Source organism: Protomyctophum bolini (assembly GCF_963924005.1).
Source record: "Protomyctophum bolini genome assembly, chromosome: 12".
Taxonomy (NCBI): Eukaryota; Metazoa; Chordata; class Actinopteri; order Myctophiformes; family Myctophidae; genus Protomyctophum; species Protomyctophum bolini.
The window spans coordinates 5128851-5150355 of NC_137873.1; the positions used below are offsets into that span (position 1 = coordinate 5128851).

The 21505-nt window shown below is 39.1% G+C and overlaps 1 protein-coding gene and 1 long non-coding RNA gene across 2 annotated transcripts; both read right to left on the reverse strand.

The window, feature by feature from the left end:
• Positions 1-734: 734 nt before the first annotated feature.
• LOC308325427 (insulin receptor-like) lies at positions 735-11281 on the reverse strand (the record flags this gene model as incomplete). The annotated part of the gene is made up of 6 exons (XM_080777919.1): positions 11168-11281; positions 10145-10227; positions 6238-6436; positions 3105-3424; positions 2262-2401; positions 735-941 (listed from the first exon to the last, which is right to left on the reverse strand). Exons 3-6 carry the CDS (start codon positions 6432-6434, stop codon positions 735-737), a joined length of 864 nt encoding a protein of 287 aa, XP_080634045.1. The 5' UTR covers positions 6435-6436; positions 10145-10227; positions 11168-11281.
• A 914-nt stretch (positions 11282-12195) lies between these two features.
• LOC308325588 lies at positions 12196-13237 on the reverse strand. The gene is made up of 3 exons (XR_013965043.1): positions 13135-13237; positions 12961-13096; positions 12196-12211 (listed from the first exon to the last, which is right to left on the reverse strand). It is a non-coding gene; the product is annotated as an uncharacterized lncRNA (long non-coding RNA).
• Between the last annotated feature and the right edge of the window lie 8268 nt (positions 13238-21505).

A 21505-nucleotide genomic window follows, 5' to 3' on the forward strand; every position in this document is an offset into this window, starting at 1 on the left:
CGCATGTTCTGAGGGGCGTGGCTACCGTTACAGTCTATGAACGGGATCCCCCACACACACGATCTAGAAAGATGGCGACTTCCATTGCAAGGACTGACAGGCTTCATTTTACGTTCACGTTAGACCCGCGGAACGCTTTGTCCATATTTTTTACAGTCTATGGTACTTACTCAGGTCCTGGACGTAGAAGTGGGTGGGTTTGACCTCATGTACTTACTCAGGTCCTGGACGTAGAAGTGGGTGGGTTTGACCTCATGTACTTACTCAGGTCCTGGACGTAGAAGTGGGTGGGTTTGACCTCATGTACTTACTCAGGTCCTGGACGTAGAAGTGGGTGGGTTTGACCTCATGTACTTACTCAGGTCCTGGACGTAGAAGTGGGTGGGTTTGACCTCATGTACTTACTCAGGTCCTGGACGTAGAAGTGGGTGGGTTTGACCTCATGTACTTACTCAGGTCCTGGACGTAGAAGTGGGTGGGTTTGACCTCATGTACTTACTCAGGTCCTGGACGTAGAAGTGGGTGGGTTTGACCTCATGTACTTACTCAGGTCCTGGACGTAGAAGTGGGTGGGTTTGACCTCATGTACTTACTCAGGTCCTGGACGTAGAAGTGGGTGGGTTTGACCTCATGTACTTACTCAGGTCCTGGACGTAGAAGTGGGTGGGTTTGACCTCATGTACTTACTCAGGTCCTGGACGTAGAAGTGGGTGGGTTTGACCTCATGTACTTACTCAGGTCCTGGACGTAGAAGTGGGTGGGTTTGACCTCATGTACTTACTCAGGTCCTGGACGTAGAAGTGGGTGGGTTCGGTCCAGGAGCCGTTGCCCGCCAACGACGTGGCCCGGAGCTTCACCGTGTAGTTCCCAGGGTGCACCACTCTCAGCAAGCAGCCATTGGCCGTTTTGTACATGTTCCTCGACACGCAATAGTTTAGATCCTGGAAACAAACAAAACCCATATTATAAGCATACTATATAATGCATCATATTATATGTACTGTATTTGATTTGATTTATTTGATTTGCACAACATACATAATATACTAGTTATTTCCAAAGGAAAGAAGGCCATTTAGTTGTTGTGCCGGTGAGGTTAAGAAACCCTAGAGGGGCTTATGCGAGAACCTCACCGTTTACACGACATGATACATTTAAAATGTATTAGTACATTCAAAACAACAAACAAACAAAATAAAATCAAGAAAACCCCAAAATAAATGAAAACAGATAAGATAATAAAAAGAAAAGAAAGAAAACTGGACGAAGCAAATATAAAAGTACATACTGAGCAGAAAAAGCAACGACATAATGCTACTACTCTTGTGAAAGGAAATGAAAAGAGTACTGAATTTACTGTATGTATACATACACACAAATATATATATACTGTATATAGGGAGAGATCATCATATTACACACACCCACACACACACACACACACACAGTATATATATAATGTGCTTTAACAGAAGGACAATCAAAGTTGTTTTTCTTTTAATTTTGTTTTTCTAGGCTAGGGCAAATAACAGTCGGCAAGAACAAGTCAGACAGTACGCAACGTTCGCCATGGTAACTAAAAGACGTGCGCGGAGGCAGCAGTGCTAGAACCACCGCTCCATTAGGGCCATTATCAACCAAATGGTCCAGTTTCAAAACAACATCTTGTTCCTGGCAAAAGTGTCTGTGGGAACAAACAGCTGCAGCATGTACCAGTGTGGGTGGTTTCATGGTCTGAATGAGTGCAATTATACTCTCAACTCTCAAATGACTAGTTTCGTGTTTTTGTTTTTTGTTGGTTAAATTTATAGATGCATGCAAATAAAAGTGAGTGTGTGTGTGTGTGTGTGTGTGTGTGTGTGTTCTCTCTCTGGGGGCGTAAATGTGTGTGCATGTTAATATATTTTGACATTTCTCTTCTTTTTCTTTTTACTTATCCTTCAATAATTCGCATATTTGCCTCACAGGAAAGCAAACCGTAGAGATACCACCCATGTATTTAAACTTATTTTGTAATAGCAAAAATTATTAATTCATATTTAGTTAAATCAACATTTTCTCCTGCAATAATCAATAATGAAAAGTTTTTTTTATCTGCCCCAACCCTACTTGCTACTAGTAATAGAAACTTGTGTTTGTGAGTACGTGTGCACGTGCGTGCATGTGCGTGTGTGTGTGTGTGTGTTTGTGAGTACGTGTACGTGTGCACGTGCGTGCATGTGCGTGTGCGTGCGTGTGTGCGTGCGTGTGCCTCCTCTCACCTCAGTATCCCCCAGTCTCCTGTACTGGACCTCATACAGGATGATCATGCCATTGGGACTTTTGGGCTCCTGCCATTTGATGTGCACCGTGTACTCTGACACCTCGTAGACGATGGAGCCCACGATGTCATCAGCTTTGTCTGAAGGAAGACAAAATGAATGGCTCTCTAGGGTGCAAAGACGTATTGGCAAACAATAGCCTCACACCGATGATACGATAACCTTTCAGCATTTCTCTCTACCCGTGTGGAGGATATCAATTCCTGTGGTGCTCTTTCAAGGAAGGTATCTGATTTCATCTTTTGGTTTTATTAGATCAGAGTATAGTGGTGCCGTAGGAATATAAGGCAGGGACATAAAACATAGAACAGAGATCAGCGGTCAGGACCTGGATTGAAACCCATGACATTTATGGTATGAATGGTTATTTATTATCCAGATTCAGTTCAACAAACATTTGCTCAAGGACATGCACTGTCATTCTCTGAGGGTAAGCTAGGGTTAGATGTGCACATAAAATATTAGATAAGTCAACTTACAAAGACATTCCGTCCTGCCTTTATCCCGAGTGCATTACCTGAAAAATCCCTTATAGAGATTATAAGAGGACGCTAGACCTGCTATCTGTAATACGGTATAGGATTCATTTCTTGGCACAGTGTTTACTTGACTGCTTTCTCTGTGGATAAGCCAAATGCCTAAATTGTTCATTTTAAATGTAAATAAATGCTAATGCTCGTGCTAATGCATGAACCTAGTTATATTTGCACTAACTGGATGTGTTGTTTATACTGTATCTCCTTGTACATACTGTGCACATGGCAAATAAAGGTGAGTCTTTACCCTCGGGCATGGTACGGGCGCTGACATAGGCGGCCATGCTGCAGCGCAAGGGGTCGGTGGGGTGGTTGCACGCGTGGACCTCTATCTGGTAGCTGGTGAAGTGCCGCAGGTTGGAGATGACGGTGGACTCCTTGGCGTTGGCCGCCACCGTCACCACCGACTTGGTGCTCTCAAAGCTCTCCTCCCCCTCCTCCACGTCCTCCTCCCCCTTGTCTCCCCCGGGCCTGCGCGTCCTGCCTTCTGGCGTGCTCGGGGCGGTGGTGAGGAACGGAAGGGTACGATTGGCGATGCCCATGGCTGACCGCCGCTGTCTGTTGGGTCTGTGGTGTGGGGAGAGAAGCGGTCGTGTCATGCTGGCTTCTGGGCTAAATGTCACCTCACGGAAATAAACATGTACACATGCAAAACTAAGAGCAGCTAGTACACCCTGTACAACTTTTAAAGTCGCCAGGGATTCATCGGATCGTAAAGGCACTTCACACTAGTAGATAAGTCTCACACACGGGATCACAGGGATGAGTCTCACACAAGGGATCACACACACTGCAAGATATTATCCCTCATCACCGAGAGTAGAACCCTGCGAGAGTAGAAGTCAGCGGGAACCTGTGGTACCCATAGAGGTCCCAACGCAGATCTTATTTCCCCTGGGTACAGAGTCTCTTTCTCTCTCTCTCTCTCCCCCCTCTCACTCTCTCTCCCTCCCTCCCGTGTGTTCCACGTGCTCGTCGCAAAATAAACACTCTGTGCAATTCCTCTCAAATACTGTACAGACAGAGAGGAGTTTCATTGGGAGAACTAACGTATGCAGAGGAACATGCTATTCCTGTCAGTTCTGCTCCCTGCAGCACAACCTGTAGATTTCACCCTTTCTGCCCGACTTGAATCTTGATAAGTGATCTGGTCAATCAGAACCACCTTCAGTTTGTTCTTAAACAAGTTCAGAGGAGAAAGTTGTAAACCAGTAGGATATTTGTCCCAAAGTGTAGTACCTCTGTATCCAATAGAAAACTGACCATGACTAGTACGATAAAGGGGGGGGGGGATGGAGATGAGTAGCCTGTCTAGTGTTGTATTTGTGGACTTGAGAATGTTTGAAAGTAATTAACTAAAAGGCCTGGGGATGGAGTTGGGGTATGTTTAAGCTTGTAAATAAGTGTTAATCTGGAAAAAGTTGAGCATTTTGAAAAGTGCACGGAGCAGAGTGATGGAGTTGTTTTGATAAAGTAACAAATGTCTTCTCGAGTAGGTAAATGGTGTGGAGGTAAGAGACATAAGTGCTGGCCCAGACCATATTGCAAAATGTTAAATGTGGGTAAATCAAGCTGTAATATAAAGTAAGCAAACAGTTTTGATTGACCAGACCACTCATTTTTCTGATGACACCAAGCGATCAAGAAACTTTGTTGGAAACTAGATTGATGTGTTCTTTCCAGCTGAGTTTCTCATCCACTAAAACTCCTAAGAATTTTATAGAGGAGACGTGAGATATCTCAGTGTCATTAATACTTCCCATCTGTGAACACGTTCAATTGTGTACCCAAGCCAGATTGAACCCTTAGGGCTGTATTTTGCATGTCTTAAGTACCAGATCTTATTCCCTAACTTGAGTAAACTAAAGACCTGGAGGCGTGATCAATGCCATTTGGCTATTCTGAGTGGCCAAAGAGCACGCAAAATACAGCCCCTAGTGTCTGTGGTGGTGCCAGGAACCACCCAGACGCCAAAACAGTGACTTGCGAATGTGTTTTGTGGATACAATTACCACCTGAACGTGCATAGGGTGTGATAATCTATTGACTGGTTTGTAAATTACGTATAACTTGTGCACCAGACAGAGACAAAGCTATTGCACGTTGCCCATGAATGGCATTATGTAGAGGATCTTAATACTCAACACAAGAGGGTGCATGTGAGCCTTAACTGACAAGGGAATGTGACCAGAGCACAAAGTCAAATGTTTTGTTAAAAGCTTAAAGCGCTATAATTATTCTCATACTGTAGTACTCATTGCTATAGAGTATAGAGTGTTTGTTCAGCAACAGGGGTCCCCCCCCACCCATCTTTCCAGCTCTTCCATAAACAGAAAATCAGCTTCAATTTTATATTGTTCAAGTTCCAATTTCGTCTGGTCAATTCTTCGTATAATCACTTGTTAAATCTAGAACCTGTGTGAGTTCTCTTTCCCGATTAGATACAATAGGTATCCTGATGTATAAATGCATGTTCTGCTTAATATAGAGCTGGAGAGACGGGGAGACTCTGTTATGGTTACTGAACAAACATCAATGAGTACTATCAGAATATGGAGCTAGTTAATACTTAATCACTTATACTACCTTTAAATTGATTGGCACACTCTAAAAAACTTTCAAAGCAGGTAAAAAGAACAGTTCAAAGCTTTTGCTCTGACTTCCATATATGGTATTCACTCTTGTGTACAGACAGCCAGAGAGGCATGACCATTCATTACAAGGAAATATGTCCAATATGTGACCAACAAATAACAGCTTGTGTGTCTGGTTTCCATGGTAATGAAGCCTATCTATCACGCACCTGGCACCATCCATGCCTCTTGCAAAAGATAACTGACCAACTGACAATGTTGACATACGGTTGATTGGACATACAATTAAAAACGTAACTTTATGGATGATGTTTTAGCGCGTTTGCTTTCATTTGTAATCTTGTTTTATTTGGAAGAATAAGCTGTGAGGCAGAGGAAGGTAAAAAATAAATACACCATCAAGCACAGTCTTATGGGAACCAATTGATATTTCCTTGAAGATTTGACAATTATGAAGAAGGAATCTAATATTCCTGGTGCAATGAGAGTCGTAAGCGGAATATCGGATATACAATGCGGATATACAATGGATATACAATGATAGCGGATATACAATGATATACAATACGGATATACAATACGGATATACAATGATATTTATATATCATTGTCCATGTCGAATGTCATGTTTTTATGTTCTATGTGGACCCCAGGAAGATTATCTGCTGCTATGCACCAGCTAATGGGGATCCTAATAAAACTCTAAAACTCTAAACATCCTAAAACCACTGTGCCTACACAAGCTTCCAGTTCCTTGCAAACGAGAGCTCCATAAGTCTTACTTACTTTATCTCGAAGACCTCGTTGTGGAGATAATTCTCAAAGGTTTTGCGGTACTCCGAGTCCTCTTTCTCCTTCTTCAGCTCCTTGTCGGTCTTGGGACAGGAGCAGCAGCGAGTCCCGTGTCCATACTCCTCTGTCTGGTTCCACTTGTGCTCCTCGTCACTGTCCACCTGGGTGGGCACGCGCGACGGCAGCTTCATCCCTGCAGACCAGGAAGGGTTGACACTGAGTGCACGCAACATGACTTATTATTAATACTTATTGTAATATTTATGGCCCGGTATAGTCCAATTTTCTCATGTCTATTCAGAACAATCATACAGATTCAAGTTGAGGCAACTGTAACATGTTTTACAATGAAGATAATAATATCTTTCGATCCACTGTTCCGTAATAATTTATCGTATCGTATGTGCAGTGCACACATCCACGCACCATAAGTCAGTCAAGACATATATAGATTTTTATAAACAGATATCCTGGATATGAATTCAGAGTATGCAGGCGAGGTGCAATATGTTTGGTTTCAGAAGTGTTCTGGTTTCAGATTGTAGTCGTTGAGTAGTACTGACCAATTACAATTGAACGGGCTTTGGTAACACGACTTTAGCATCCAGGTAAACAGTCTATGTGGCGAGAAAAAGAGGCGGAATGCAATTCCTGAAATACAATCCAGTCAAAACCAGCTCGAAACCCATCGATATCGCCAGATGAACTTTTATCCCGGTGTAAACTTCTAGTCATCTCCCAACTCCGACCGGACACATGGTAGTGGAAGGCGTGGCCCGGATATCCACTGGCTACAACGGAAGCCCAGAACCATTGGCCCTTACCCCCGGACAGTAAATCCTCATCAGACAATAGCCAATGGGTTCCTAGATAGACAGAAACATACAGTACAGTCGAACTCTGAACCGTAGTAGCCTTGCCAAGCCGGGCAGGAGCCTATCTCCTGTTTCTGTAGCTTGAGGCAGCTTGATGTACAAGTACACCCCCTGGACATGACGCTAGTATGTCGCAGGGACTTACCCCCAATCCATCCTATATACAGTCTAGCGGCGTCTATATACAGTCTAGCGGCGTCTATATACAGTCTAGCACGGTCTATATACAGTCTAGCGGCGTCTATATACAGTCTAGCGGCGTCTATATACAGTCTAGCGGCGTCTATATACAGTCTAGCGGCGTCTATATACAGTCTAGCGGCGTCTATATACAGTCTAGCGGCGTCTATATACAGTCTAGCGGCGTCTATATACAGTCTAGCACGGTCTATATACAGTCTAGCACGGTCTATATACAGTCTAGCACGGTCTATATACAGTCTAGCACGGTCTATATACAGTCTAGCGGCGTCTATATACAGTCTAGCACCGTCTATATACAGTCTAGCACCGTCTATATACAGTCTAGCGGCGTCTATATACAGTCTAGCGGCGTCTATATACAGTCTAGCGGCGTCTATATACAGTCTAGCGGCGTCTATATACAGTCTAGCGGCGTCTATATACAGTCTAGCGGCGTCTATATACAGTCTAGCGGCGTCTATATACAGTCTAGCGGCGTCTATATACAGTCTAGCGGCGTCTATATACACTCTAGCGGCGTCTATATACAGTCTAGCGGCGTCTATATACAGTCTAGCACCGTCTATATACAGTCTAGCGGCGTCTATATACAGTCTAGCGGCGTCTATATACAGTCTAGCGGCGTCTATATACAGTCTAGCGGCGTCTATATACAGTCTAGCGGCGTCTATATACAGTCTAGCGGCGTCTATATACAGTCTAGCACCGTCTATATACAGTCTAGCACGGTCTATATACAGTCTAGCACGGTCTATATACAGTCTAGCGGCGTCTATATACAGTCTAGCGGCGTCTATATACAGTCTAGCGGCGTCTATATACAGTCTAGCGGCGTCTATATACAGTCTAGCGGCGTCTATATACAGTCTAGCGGCGTCTATATACAGTCTAGCACCGTCTATATACAGTCTAGCGGCGTCTATATACAGTCTAGCGGCGTCTATATACAGTCTAGCGGCGTCTATATACAGTCTAGCGGCGTCTATATACAGTCTAGCGGCGTCTATATACACTCTAGCGGCGTCTATATACAGTCTAGCGGCGTCTATATACAGTCTAGCGGCGTCTATATGCAGTCTAGCGGCGTCTATATACAGTCTAGCACCGTCTATATACAGTCTAGCACCGTCTATATACAGTCTAGCACCGTCTATATACAGTCTAGCGGCGTCTATATACAGTCTAGCACCGTCTATATACAGTCTAGCGGCGTCTATATACAGTCTAGCGGCGTCTATATACAGTCTAGCGGCGTCTATATACAGTCTAGCGGCGTCTATATACAGTCTAGCGGCGTCTATATACAGTCTAGCGGCGTCTATATACACTCTAGCGGCGTCTATATACAGTCTAGCGGCGTCTATATACACTCTAGCGGCGTCTATATACAGTCTAGCGGCGTCTATATACAGTCTAGCGGCGTCTATATACACTCTAGCGGCGTCTATATACACTCTAGCGGCGTCTATATACAGTCTAGCGGCGTCTATATACAGTCTAGCGGCGTCTATATACAGTCTAGCGGCGTCTATATACAGTCTAGCGGCGTCTATATACAGTCTAGCGGCGTCTATATACAGTCTAGCGGCGTCTATATACAGTCTAGCGGCGTCTATATACAGTCTAGCGGCGTCTATATACACTCTAGCGGCGTCTATATACAGTCTAGCGGCGTCTATATACACTCTAGCGGCGTCTATATACAGTCTAGCGGCGTCTATATACAGTCTAGCGGCGTCTATATACACTCTAGCGGCGTCTATATACAGTCTAGCGGCGTCTATATACAGTCTAGCGGCGTCTATATACAGTCTAGCACCGTCTATATACAGTCTAGCAGCGTCTATATACAGTCTAGCAGCGTCTATATACAGTCTAGCAGCGTCTATATACAGTCTAGCACCGTCTATATACAGTCTAGCACGGTCTATATACAGTCTAGCGGCGTCTATATACAGTCTAGCGGCGTCTATATACAGTCTAGCGGCGTCTATATACAGTCTAGCGGCGTCTATATACAGTCTAGCACCGTCTATATACAGTCTAGCGGCGTCTATATACAGTCTAGCGGCGTCTATATACAGTCTAGCGGCGTCTATATACAGTCTAGCGGCGTCTATATACAGTCTAGCGGCGTCTATATACAGTCTAGCGGCGTCTATATACACTCTAGCGGCGTCTATATACACTCTAGCGGCGTCTATATACACTCTAGCGGCGTCTATATACAGTCTAGCGGCGTCTATATACAGTCTAGCGGCGTCTATATACAGTCTAGCGGCGTCTATATACAGTCTAGCGGCGTCTATATACAGTCTAGCGGCGTCTATATACAGTCTAGCGGCGTCTATATACAGTCTAGCGGCGTCTATATACAGTCTAGCGGCGTCTATATACAGTCTAGCGGCGTCTATATACACTCTAGCGGCGTCTATATACAGTCTAGCGGCGTCTATATACACTCTAGCGGCGTCTATATACAGTCTAGCGGCGTCTATATACAGTCTAGCGGCGTCTATATACACTCTAGCGGCGTCTATATACAGTCTAGCGGCGTCTATATACAGTCTAGCACCGTCTATATACAGTCTAGCAGCGTCTATATACAGTCTAGCAGCGTCTATATACAGTCTAGCAGCGTCTATATACAGTCTAGCAGCGTCTATATACAGTCTAGCAGCGTCTATATACGTGTGTGCGTGCGTGCGTGCGTGCGTGCGTGTGTGTGTGTGTGTGTGTGTGTGTGTGTGTGTGTGTGTGTGTGTGTGTGTGTGTCTGTGTGTGTGTGTGTGTGTGTGTGTGTGTCTGTGTGTGTGTCTCACCATGTGGCTGCCGTCGGTCCACCGGAAGTCGTTGTCAAACATCTTATCGTTGAGGCCGATCCACTGGTAGTCCTGCCCCAGACCTAGTGCCAGCCAAACACAACACTTTACACTGGGCCCTTTTTAGGACTTTTCACTCTCACAAATAAGAGAGAAGAGAGACAATAGAGAGATAGAGAGAGAGAGAGAGAGAGAGAGAGAGAGAGAGAGAGAGAGAGAGAGAGAGAGTAGCATTTTCTACAGTACACATGAATCATTCTTCCTGAGATAACATGACCGTGTTCCCCCTATTCAGGAGTTTGTACCGTTATAACTATTATAATCGTCTCTGTCGAGTGGAAATGTCCGAAAACGTTTCGTGGGACTCAAATTCAAAAGTATGGCAGATGGACAAGCTAAAAACGTGTTGCTTCATTGACGCGTTTCGAGATTTTGGATCTGCTACTTTTAACCCCTTTTGGTGTTTTAAACATTGTGTTATAATTTATCTATTGAAAAAATAGCAGACCTACAAGCTCATAGCGCGCCACCGAGTGGCGCGCTACGAGCTTGTAGGTCTGCTGCTTTTGAAAAATCATAAGAATGCGGCGCAAATCTTTGTATATATATTCTTTCAAAGTGAATGTTTTTTAACTCAGGTCTAAATGGGTTAATGCTTTCGCGTGAAGCCATAGCATGATCAAGGAGGGAGTTCATTTACAAAAGAACATGACTATTTATTTTTATTCTTTTGATGGTAAACATGCTGGCGGCCAGTCTTTTTGACCCGAAGACAACGCATGCAAAGGTTTAAAGAGCAACTGTTTGTGGGGCTGATATGGTTCCCGTTTCGCATTTGAGTAAATGGTGCGCTGTGACTGGCCAGTCGCTGTGATTGACAGCCTACACCTAAACCTAACCCTAACCTTAACCTCAGTAAAGCATACCTAAACCTAACCTCAGTCAAACTAGCGCAGTGGCTGGGGGGCGTTTCCAAGAACCCGAATGCGAAACGGATACCATATTAGCGTTTGTGGGACGTACGGTTGACGTAGTGTTGCTCCTCGTGGGACAGCAGGCTGGTCAGGTGGGCCCCATGGACACGACACTCCCTCTCAGCCGCGTCCCAGCTCTTCCTGGTGGGGAAGTAGCGTAGCAGTGACCCTGGAACTTGTGCCAGCCGTAGTCACATGTCTCCGTGTCTGGTGAGAGGGAGAGAGGAGGACACGTAGCTCATGAGTTTACCTTCTTCGATGTGTTATCCTGCATGGACTTAAGTTATTTAAACAAAGGAAAGGAAAGGAAAGGAAAATGAGTGATAGTTTTGAACCAAATGGACCCTCACAGGTTAATGTACACATGAACACATGGATATGGGTCCATCTGCACTCTTAAGAGTGCAGATGTTCCATTAATGTTCCATTAAAGTCAGTGAGCTTCCCAAACCCTATTCCTTAGTTTCCCAAAACAGGGACCCATATGCGGGTCGCACACCAATTTGTATGGGTCGTGAGTAAATTCCCCCTTTTGTTGTTTTTGTTTCCAACCTGTATATATTTTGTATTATTATAAAGAGATGATACGCATGGAAGAATGGTGGTTCTTTAATGCATTTTGACCTGAGATCAGATTCCAAAAATGTCTTAAATCCTGACAGTTTAAAAAAATAGCAGACCTACAAGCTCGTAGCGCGCCACTCGGTGGTGCGCTATGAGCTTGTAGATCTGCTATTTTTCAAGCTTGTAGTGCTTTTAGGTCTGCTATTGAACACTCTTTTTTTAACCTGACCAATAACAGTAGCTTATCTGTCCAATACTTTTTGCCTAACCAATAACATTAGCCTCTGTCTAATACATGTTTTAATTTTATTATAAGAGGTCTTTAATACAAATACAATATTGAAATAAGAATACCATAGCAGCATACTGGGCTCAACATTGAGTTTGCAATCACAGAAGAACTACCATCAAAACATTAAATTATAACAAGTTATAGTTGGTACAATATATATATAGCACATACCTGTAAGAACAGACAAATAAAACACATATTTGTAGTTGGAACTGGTCCACTGCTTCCTCAGACTGTCTGTGGTTAACACAACACAAACAGTAAACTCACTTTATTTTCGTGCAAAAAGAATAACACTGCGTGACGTCATCACTAGTCCCCGTGATAAACCAAAAGCTGTTTACAAAAAGATTCATTGCTCTCAGATAATATTATCATAATGACCCAACGTCATATGTATATTAGACACTGTCTAACATCACAGCGTTTTCAAAGAGCCGCCTCACCTCATAGGGAACACGGAATCCACTGAGGTAGCTACGGTAACACCACTAGGACATACAGAGCGGCAGCTACGGGAACACCACTAGGACAAACAGTGTGATATGCAGTGAACCAAAGTGCTATATAAATTATCTTAGTTTGCAACAACAAAACAATGTCTGGTACTGCTCAATGAGGGGCAAATGAACAACTCAATTTAACTAACTATTTAACTCTGTTACACTGGGCACTTCAAAATAAAAGGTAGACCAAACGTACAACAAGTGTCAAAATAAATATATCCCAAAGCAATGTAAATAAACAAATAAAACCAGCAAGTGTCCCCGGCAGTTACAACAATATAGTGATGTTGTGTTTTAACAGTACACAATGAACATGATGGATCTAAAAACGAATCCACTAGAGAGATAGAGATATTACCCACCTGTCAGTTTCAGGTCGGGACACAGAACTTGTATCTTAGCGTAACAAACAGTAGTCCCTTCCTAACATTTGAGAATATATTTTGACCTCCCTCTGGAAAAAATGAAAAAGAACCTTACCAAAATTCCATTGGGTTTCGTAGTCTCGTTGGTCTGCTGGATAACGCAGCGCATTTGAGTTTCAACGGCCCGGGTACGCAGCCACAGGTCAAGATCCGAGACTGCGGACGAGGAGCGAGGAGCATAACAAATTAACCTTTTGAAGAAGGCCGCAAAGGAGCATAACAAATTAACCTTTTGAAGAAGGCCGCAAAACCTAAATAAAATCCATTCCATCATCCATTGTTTAAGAAGACAGTCTCTTCTCGCCTCTATTTACTTTTTGTGGGGAATCCCCCTCCTGCTGCTCCCGACTCTCTCAGACTATGCTGGCCTGGCCAATCAGCCAGCTAGTTGCGGGATCAAGGCATAATGTTCTCTATAGCTAGGCTACGGCCCCACCCTGTGGTCCCCTGATGGTACTGCCTCTGTAGCCACCATACCAGTGGCAGCCGTGGCCGAGTGGATAGCGCAGCGGTTTTGATACCGAGAGGTCGCCAGTTCGAATCAGCGGTCCGACAAATTATTATTCATGTCCTCACTGTATTGCATTACTGTTTGTTTTTTTGGCTGAGTCAATGCTGTTATATTCACTACCGGCTTTGAGAGAACAAAAGGCACTGAGCACTGTCTCCCCTGACTATCTGTTATGCACACTATCTGTTATGCCTGCCTGCGTGCGTGCGTGCGTGCGTGCGTGCGTGCGTGCGTGCGTGCGTGCGAGCGAGCGAGCGAGCGAGCGATGTGTGTACCATAATCTTGCTCAGTGGGTTTGTCCGGGGGTCCGCGGGGGTCCGCGAAGGGGTCCCCGGGCGTATCTTGGCCATCTCTGGTCCGTTTTGGATGGGGGGAATCTCGTTGCGACCGGGGCCGCCCCCGTGGGTCTCGTGCCCGGGTGGGGGTCCGCGGGGGTCCGCGAAGGGGTCCGCGAAGGGGTCCCCGGGCGTATCTCGGCCGTCTCTGGTCCGAAAGAAAGAATGAAAGAACAAAGAAAGAAAGAAAGAAAGAAAGAAAGAAAGAATAAATAAATAAATAAATAAATAAATAAAGAAAGAAAGAAAGAAAGAAAGAAAGAAAGAAAGAAAGAAAGAATGAAAGAATAAATAAATAATTAATTAAAGAATGAATGAATGAATGAATGAATGAATGAATAAAGAAAGAAAGAAAGAAAGAAAGAAAGAAAGAAAGAAAGAAAGAATAAAAAAATAATGAATTAAAGAATGAATGAATAAATGAATAAATGAATAAATGAATAAAGAAAGAAAGAAAGAATAAATAAATAAATAATGAATTAAAGAATTTAATGAATTAATGAATTAATAAATGAATAAATGAATAAATGAATAAATGAATAAATAATGAATTAAAGAATGAATAAATGAATAAATGAAAAAAGAAAGAAAGAAAGAAAGAATGAAAGAATAAAAAAATAAAAAAATAATGAATTAAAGAATGAATGAATGAATGAATGAATAAATGAATAAATGAATAAATGAATAAATGAATAAATGAATAAATATATGAATAAATGAATAAATAAAGAATAAAAAAATAATGAATTAAAGAATGAATAATGAATTAAAGAATGAATAAATGAATAAATGAATAAATGAATAAATGAATAAATGAATAAATAAAGAATAAATAAATGAATAAATAATGAATTAAAGAATGAATAATGAATTAAATAATGAATAAATGAATAAATGAATAAATGAATAAATGAATAAATGAAGAAAGAAAGAAAGAATAAATAAATAAATAATGAATTAAAGAATGAATGAATGAATGAATTAATAAATGAATAAATGAATAAATAATGAATTAAAGAATGAATAAATGAATAAATGAATAAATGAATAAAAAAAGAAAGAAAGAAAGAATGAAAGAATAAAAAAATAAAAAAATAATGAATTAAAGAATGAATGAATGAATGAATGAATAAATGAATAAATGAATAAATGAATAAATGAATAAATGAATAAATGAATAAATATATGAATAAATGAATAAATAAAGAATAAAAAAATAATGAATTAAAGAATGAATAATGAATTAAAGAATGAATAAATGAATAAATGAATAAATGAATAAATGAATAAATGAATAAATAAAGAATAAATAAATGAATAAATAATGAATTAAAGAATGAATAATGAATTAAATAATGAATAAATGAATAAATGAATAAATGAATAAATGAATAAATGAAGAAAGAAAGAAAGAATAAATAAATAAATAATGAATTAAAGAATGAATGAATGAATGAATTAATAAATGAATAAATGAATAAATAATGAATTAAAGAATGAATAAATGAATAAATGAATAAATGAATAAAAAAAGAAAGAAAGAAAGAAAGAAAGAAAGAATGAAAGAATAAAAAAATAAAAAAATAATGAATTAAAGAATGAATGAATGAATGAATGAATGAATAAATGAATAAATGAATAAATGAATAAATGAATAAATATATGAATAAATGAATAAAAAAAGAATAAGAAAATAATGAATAATGAATTAAAGAATGAATAAATGAATAAATGAATAAATGAATAAATAAAGAATAAATAAATAAATAAATAATGAATTAAAGAATGAATAAATGAATAAATGAATAAATGAATAAATGAATAAATGAATAAAGAAAGAAAGAAAGAATAAATAAATAAATAATGAATTAAAGAATGAATGAATGAATTAATTAATAAATGAATAAATGAATAAATAATGAATTAAAGAATGAATAAATGAATAAATGAATAAATGAATAAATGAATAAATGAATAAATGAATAAATAAAGAATAAATAAATAAATAAATAATGAATTAAAGAATGAATAATGAATTAAAGAATGAATAAATGAATAAATGAATAAATGAATAAATGAATAAATGAATAAATGAATAAATAAATAATGAATTAAAGAATGAATAATGAATTAAAGAATGAATAAATGAATAAATGAATAAATGAATAAAGAAAGAAAGAAAGAATAAATAAATAAATAATGAATTAAAGAATGAATGAATTAATGAATTAATAAATGAATAAATAATGAATTAAAGAACGAATAAATGAATAAATGAAAAAAGAAAGAAAGAAAGAAAGAATAAAAGAATAAAAAAATAAAAAAATAATGAATTAAAGAATGAATGAATGAATGAATGAATAAATGAATAAATGAATAAATGAATAAATATATGAATAAATGAATAAATAAAGAATAAAAAAATAATGAATTAAAGAATGAATAATGAATTAAAGAATGAATAAATGAATAAATGAATAAATGAATAAATGAATAAATTAATAAATAAATAAATAAATAAATAATGAATTAAAGAATGAATAATGAATTAAAGAATGAATAAATGAATAAATGAATAAATGAATAAATGAATAAAAAAAGAAAGAAAGAAAGAAAGAAAGAAAGAATGAAAGAATAAAAAAATAAAAAAATAATGAATTAAAGAATGAATGAATGAATGAATGAATGAATAAATGAATAAATGAATAAATGAATAAATATATGAATAAATGAATAAATAAAGAATAAGAAAATAATGAATAATGAATTAAAGAATGAATAAATGAATAAATGAATAAATGAATAAATGAATAAATGAATAAATAAAGAATAAATAAATAAATAAATAATGAATTAAAGAATGAATAAATGAATAAATGAATAAATGAATAAATGAATAAATGAATAAATGAATAAATGAATAAATAAATAAATAAATAAATAATGAATTAAAGAATGAATAATGAATTAAAGAATGAATAAATGAATAAATGAATAAATGAATAAAGAAAGAAAGAAAGAATAAATAAATAAATAATGAATTAAAGAATGAATGAATTAATTAATTAATAAATGAATAAATGAATAAATAATGAATTAAAGAATGAATAAATGAATAAATGAATAAATGAATAAATATATGAATAAATGAATAAATAAAGAATAAAAAAATAATGAATTAAAGAATGAATAATGAATTAAAGAATGAATAAATGAATAAATGAATAAATGAATAAATGAATAAAGAAAGAAAGAAAGAATAAATAAATAAATAATGAATTAAAGAATTTAATGAATTAATGAATTAATAAATGAATAAATGAATAAATGAATAAATGAATAAATGAATAAATGAATAAATGAATAAAGAAAGAAAGAAAGAATAAATAAATAAATAATGAATTAAAGAATGAATGAATTAATTAATTAATAAATGAATAAATGAATGAATAAATGAATAAATGAATAAATGAATAAATGAATAAATGAATAAATAAAGAATAAATAAATAAATAAATAATGAATTAAAGAATGAATAATGAATTAAAGAATGAATAAATGAATAAATGAATAAATGAATAAATGAATAAATGTATAAATGAATAAATGAATAAATGAATAAATGAATAAATGAATAAATAAATAAATAAATAATGAATTAAAGAATGAATAATGAATTAAAGAATGAATAAATGAATAAATGAATAAATGAATAAATGAATAAATGAATAAAGAAAGAAAGAAAGAATAAATAAATAAATAATGAATTAAAGAATGAATGAATTAATGAATTAATAAATGAATAAATGAATAAATAATGAATTAAAGAACGAATAAATGAATAAATGAAAAAAGAAAGAAAGAAAGAAAGAATGAAAGAATAAAAAAATAAAAAAATAATGAATTAAAGAATGAATGAATGAATGAATGAATGAATAAATGAATAAATGAATAAATGAATAAATATATGAATAAATGAATAAATAAAGAATAAAAAATGAATAATGAATTAAAGAATGAATAAATGAATAAATGAATAAATGAATAAATGAATAAATAAAGAATAAATAAATGAATAAATAATGAATTAAAGAATGAATAATGAATTAAATAATGAATAATGAATTAAAGAATGAATAAATGAATAAATGAATAAATGAATAAATGAATAAATGAATAAATGAATAAAGAAAGAAAGAAAGAAAGAATAAATAAATTAATAATGAATTAAAGAATGAATGAATGAAGAAAGAAAGAAAGAAAGAAAGAAAGAAAGAAAGAAAGAAAGAAAGAAAAGAATAAAGAAAGAAAGAACGAAAATATTGATTGTCGGTGTGGTTTGTTTGTTTGTGGGTGTGGCTTGATTGATTGTGGGCGTGTTTTGTTTGTTTGTGGGTGTGGCTTGATTGATTGCGGGTGTGGCTTGTTTGTGGGTGTGGCTTGATTGATTGTGGTTGTGTTTTGTTTGTTTGTGGGTGTGGCTTGATTGATTGCGGGTGTGGCTTGTTTGTGGGTGTGGCTTGATTGATTGCGGGTGTGGCTTGTTGTGGGTGTGGCTTGATTGATTGTGGGTGTGGCTTAATTGTTTGTGGGTGTGGCTTAATTGTTTGTGGGTGTGGTTTGTTTGTGGGCGTGGCTTGATTGTTTGTGGGAGTGGCTTTATTGTTTGTGGGTGTGGTTTGTTTGTTTGTGGGTGTGGCTTGTTTGTTTGTGGGTGTGGCGTTTGCGGGTGTGGCTTGATTGTTTGTGGGTGTGGCTTGTTTGTTTGTGGGTGTGGCGTTTGCGGGTGTGGCTTGATTGTTTGTGGGTGTGGCTTGATTGTTTGTGGGTGTGGCTTGTTTGTGGGTGTGGCTTGTTTGTTTGTGGGTGTGGCTTGTTTTTTGTGGGTGTGGTTTGTTTGTGGGCGTGGCTTGATTGTTTGTGGGAGTGGCTTTATTGTTTGTGGGTGTGGTTTGTTTGTTTGTGGGTGTGGCTTGTTTGTTTGTGGGTGTGGCTTGATTGTTTGTGGGTGTGACTTGTTTGTTTGTGGGAGTGGCTTTGTTGTTTGTGGGTGTGGCTTGATTGTTTGTGGGCGTGTCTTGATTGTTTGTGGGTGTGGCTTGATTGTTTGTGGGTGTGGCTTGATTGTTTGTGGGCGTGTCTTGATTGTTTGTGGGAGTGGCTTGTTTGTGGGTGTGGCTTAATTGTTTGTGGGTGTGGCTTGATTGTTTGTGGGTGTGGCTTGATTGTTTGTGGGTGTGGTTTGTTTGTTTGTGGGCGTGTCTTGATTGTGGGCGTAGCATGTTTGTTTGTGGGAGTGGCTTGTTTGTGGGTGTGGCTTGATTGTTTGTGGGAGTGGCTTGTTTGTGGGTGTGGCTGTGTGACTTGTTTGTTTGTGTGAGTGGCTTGTTTGTTTGTGGGTGTGGCTTGATTGTTTGTGGGTGTGGCTTGATTGTTTGTGGGCGTGTCTTGATTGTTTGTGGGTGTGGCTTTGTCGTTTGTGGGTGTGGCTTGATTGTTTGTGGGTGTGGCTTGTTTGTTTGTGGGCGTAGCATGTTTGTTTGTGGGAGTGGCTTGTTTGTGGGTGTGGCTTGATTGTTTGTGGGTGTGGTTTGTTTGTTTGTGGGCGTGTCTTGATTGTGGGCGTAGCATGTTTGTTTGTGGGAGTGGCTTGTTTGTGGGTGTGGCTTGATTGTTTGTGGGAGTGGCTTGATTGTTTGTGGGTGTGGCTTGATTGTTTGTGGGTGTGGCTTGATTGTTTGTGGGTGTGGCTTGATTGTTTGTGGGTGTGGCTTGATTGTTTGTAGGTGTGGTTTGTTTGTTTGTGGGCGTGTCTTGATTGTGGGCGTAGCATGTTTGTTTGTGGGTGTGGCTTGATTGTTTGTGGGTGTGGCTTGATTGTTTGTGGGTGTGGCTTAATTGTTTGTGGGCGTGTCTTGATTGTTTGTGGGTGTGGCTTTGTTGTTTGTGGGTGTGGCTTGATTGTTTGTGGGAGTGGCTTGTTTGTGGGTGTGGCTTGATTGTTTGTGGGTGTGGTTTGTTTGTTTGTGGGCGTGTCTTGTTTGTGGGTGTGGCTTTATTGTTTGTGGTTGTGGCTTGTTTATTTGTGGGTGTGGCTCTATTGTTTGCCCACAAATAAACAATCCACAAACAAGCCACACCCACAAACAAGCCACCCCCACAAACAATCAAGCCACACCCACAAACAAGCCACACCCACAATCAAGACACGCCCACAAACAAACAAACCACACCCACAAACAAACAAGCCACACCCACAAACAAGCCACTCCCACAAACAAACATGCTACGCACACAAACAAACAAGCCACACCCACAATCAAACAAGCCACACCCACAAACAAGCCACTCCCACAAACAAACATGCTACGCACACAAACAAACAAGCCACACCCACAAACAAACAAGCCACACCCACAAACAAGCCACTCCCACAAACAAACATGCTACGCACACAATCAAGACACGCCCACAAACAAACAAGCCACACCCACAAACAATCAAGCCACTCCCACAAACAATCAAGCCACTCCCACAAACAATCAAGCCACACCCACAAACAAGCAACTCCCACAAACAAACAAGCCACACCCACAATCAAACAAGCCACACCCACAAACAATCAAGCCACACCCACAATCAAGACACGCCACAAACAAGCCACACCCACAAACAATCAAGCCACTCCCACAAACAATCAGCCACACCCACAAACAAGCAACTCCCACAAACAAACAAGCCACACCCACAATCAAACAAGCCACACCCACAAACAAGCCACTCCCACAAACAAACATGCTACGCACACAAACAAACAAGCCACACCCACAAACAAACAAGCCACACCCACAAACAAGCCACTCCCACAAACAAACATGCTACGCACACAATCAAGACACGCCCACAAACAAACAAGCCACACCCACAAACAATCAAGCCACTCCCACAAACAATCAAGCCACTCCCACAAACAATCAAGCCACACCCACAAACAAGCAACTCCCACAAACAAACAAGCCACACCCACAATCAAACAAGCCACACCCACAAACAATCAAGCCACACCCACAATCAAGACACGCCACAAACAAGCCACACCCACAAACAATCAAGCCACTCCCACAAACAATCAGCCACACCCACAAACAAGCAACTCCCACAAACAAACAAGCCACACCCACAAACAAACAAGCCACACCCACAAACAAGCCACTCCCACAAACAAACATGCTACGCACACAATCAAGACACGCCCACAAACAAACAAGCCACACCCACAAACAATCAAGCCACTCCCACAAACAATCAAGCCACTCCCACAAACAATCAAGCCACACCCACAAACAAGCAACTCCCACAAACAAACAAGCCACACCCACAATCAAACAAGCCACACCCACAAACAATCAAGCCACACCCACAATCAAGACACGCCACAAACAAGCCACACCCACAAACAATCAAGCCACTCCCACAAACAATCAGCCACACCCACAAACAAGCAACTCCCACAAACAAACAAGCCACACCCACAAACAAACAAGCCACACCCACAAACAAGCCACTCCCACAAACAAACATGCTACGCACACAAACAAACAAGCCACACCCACAATCAAACAAGCCACACCCACAAACAATCAAGCCACACCCACAATCAAGACACGCCACAAACAAGCCACACCCACAAACAATCAAGCCACTCCCACAAACAATCAGCCACACCCACAAACAAGCAACTCCCACAAACAAAC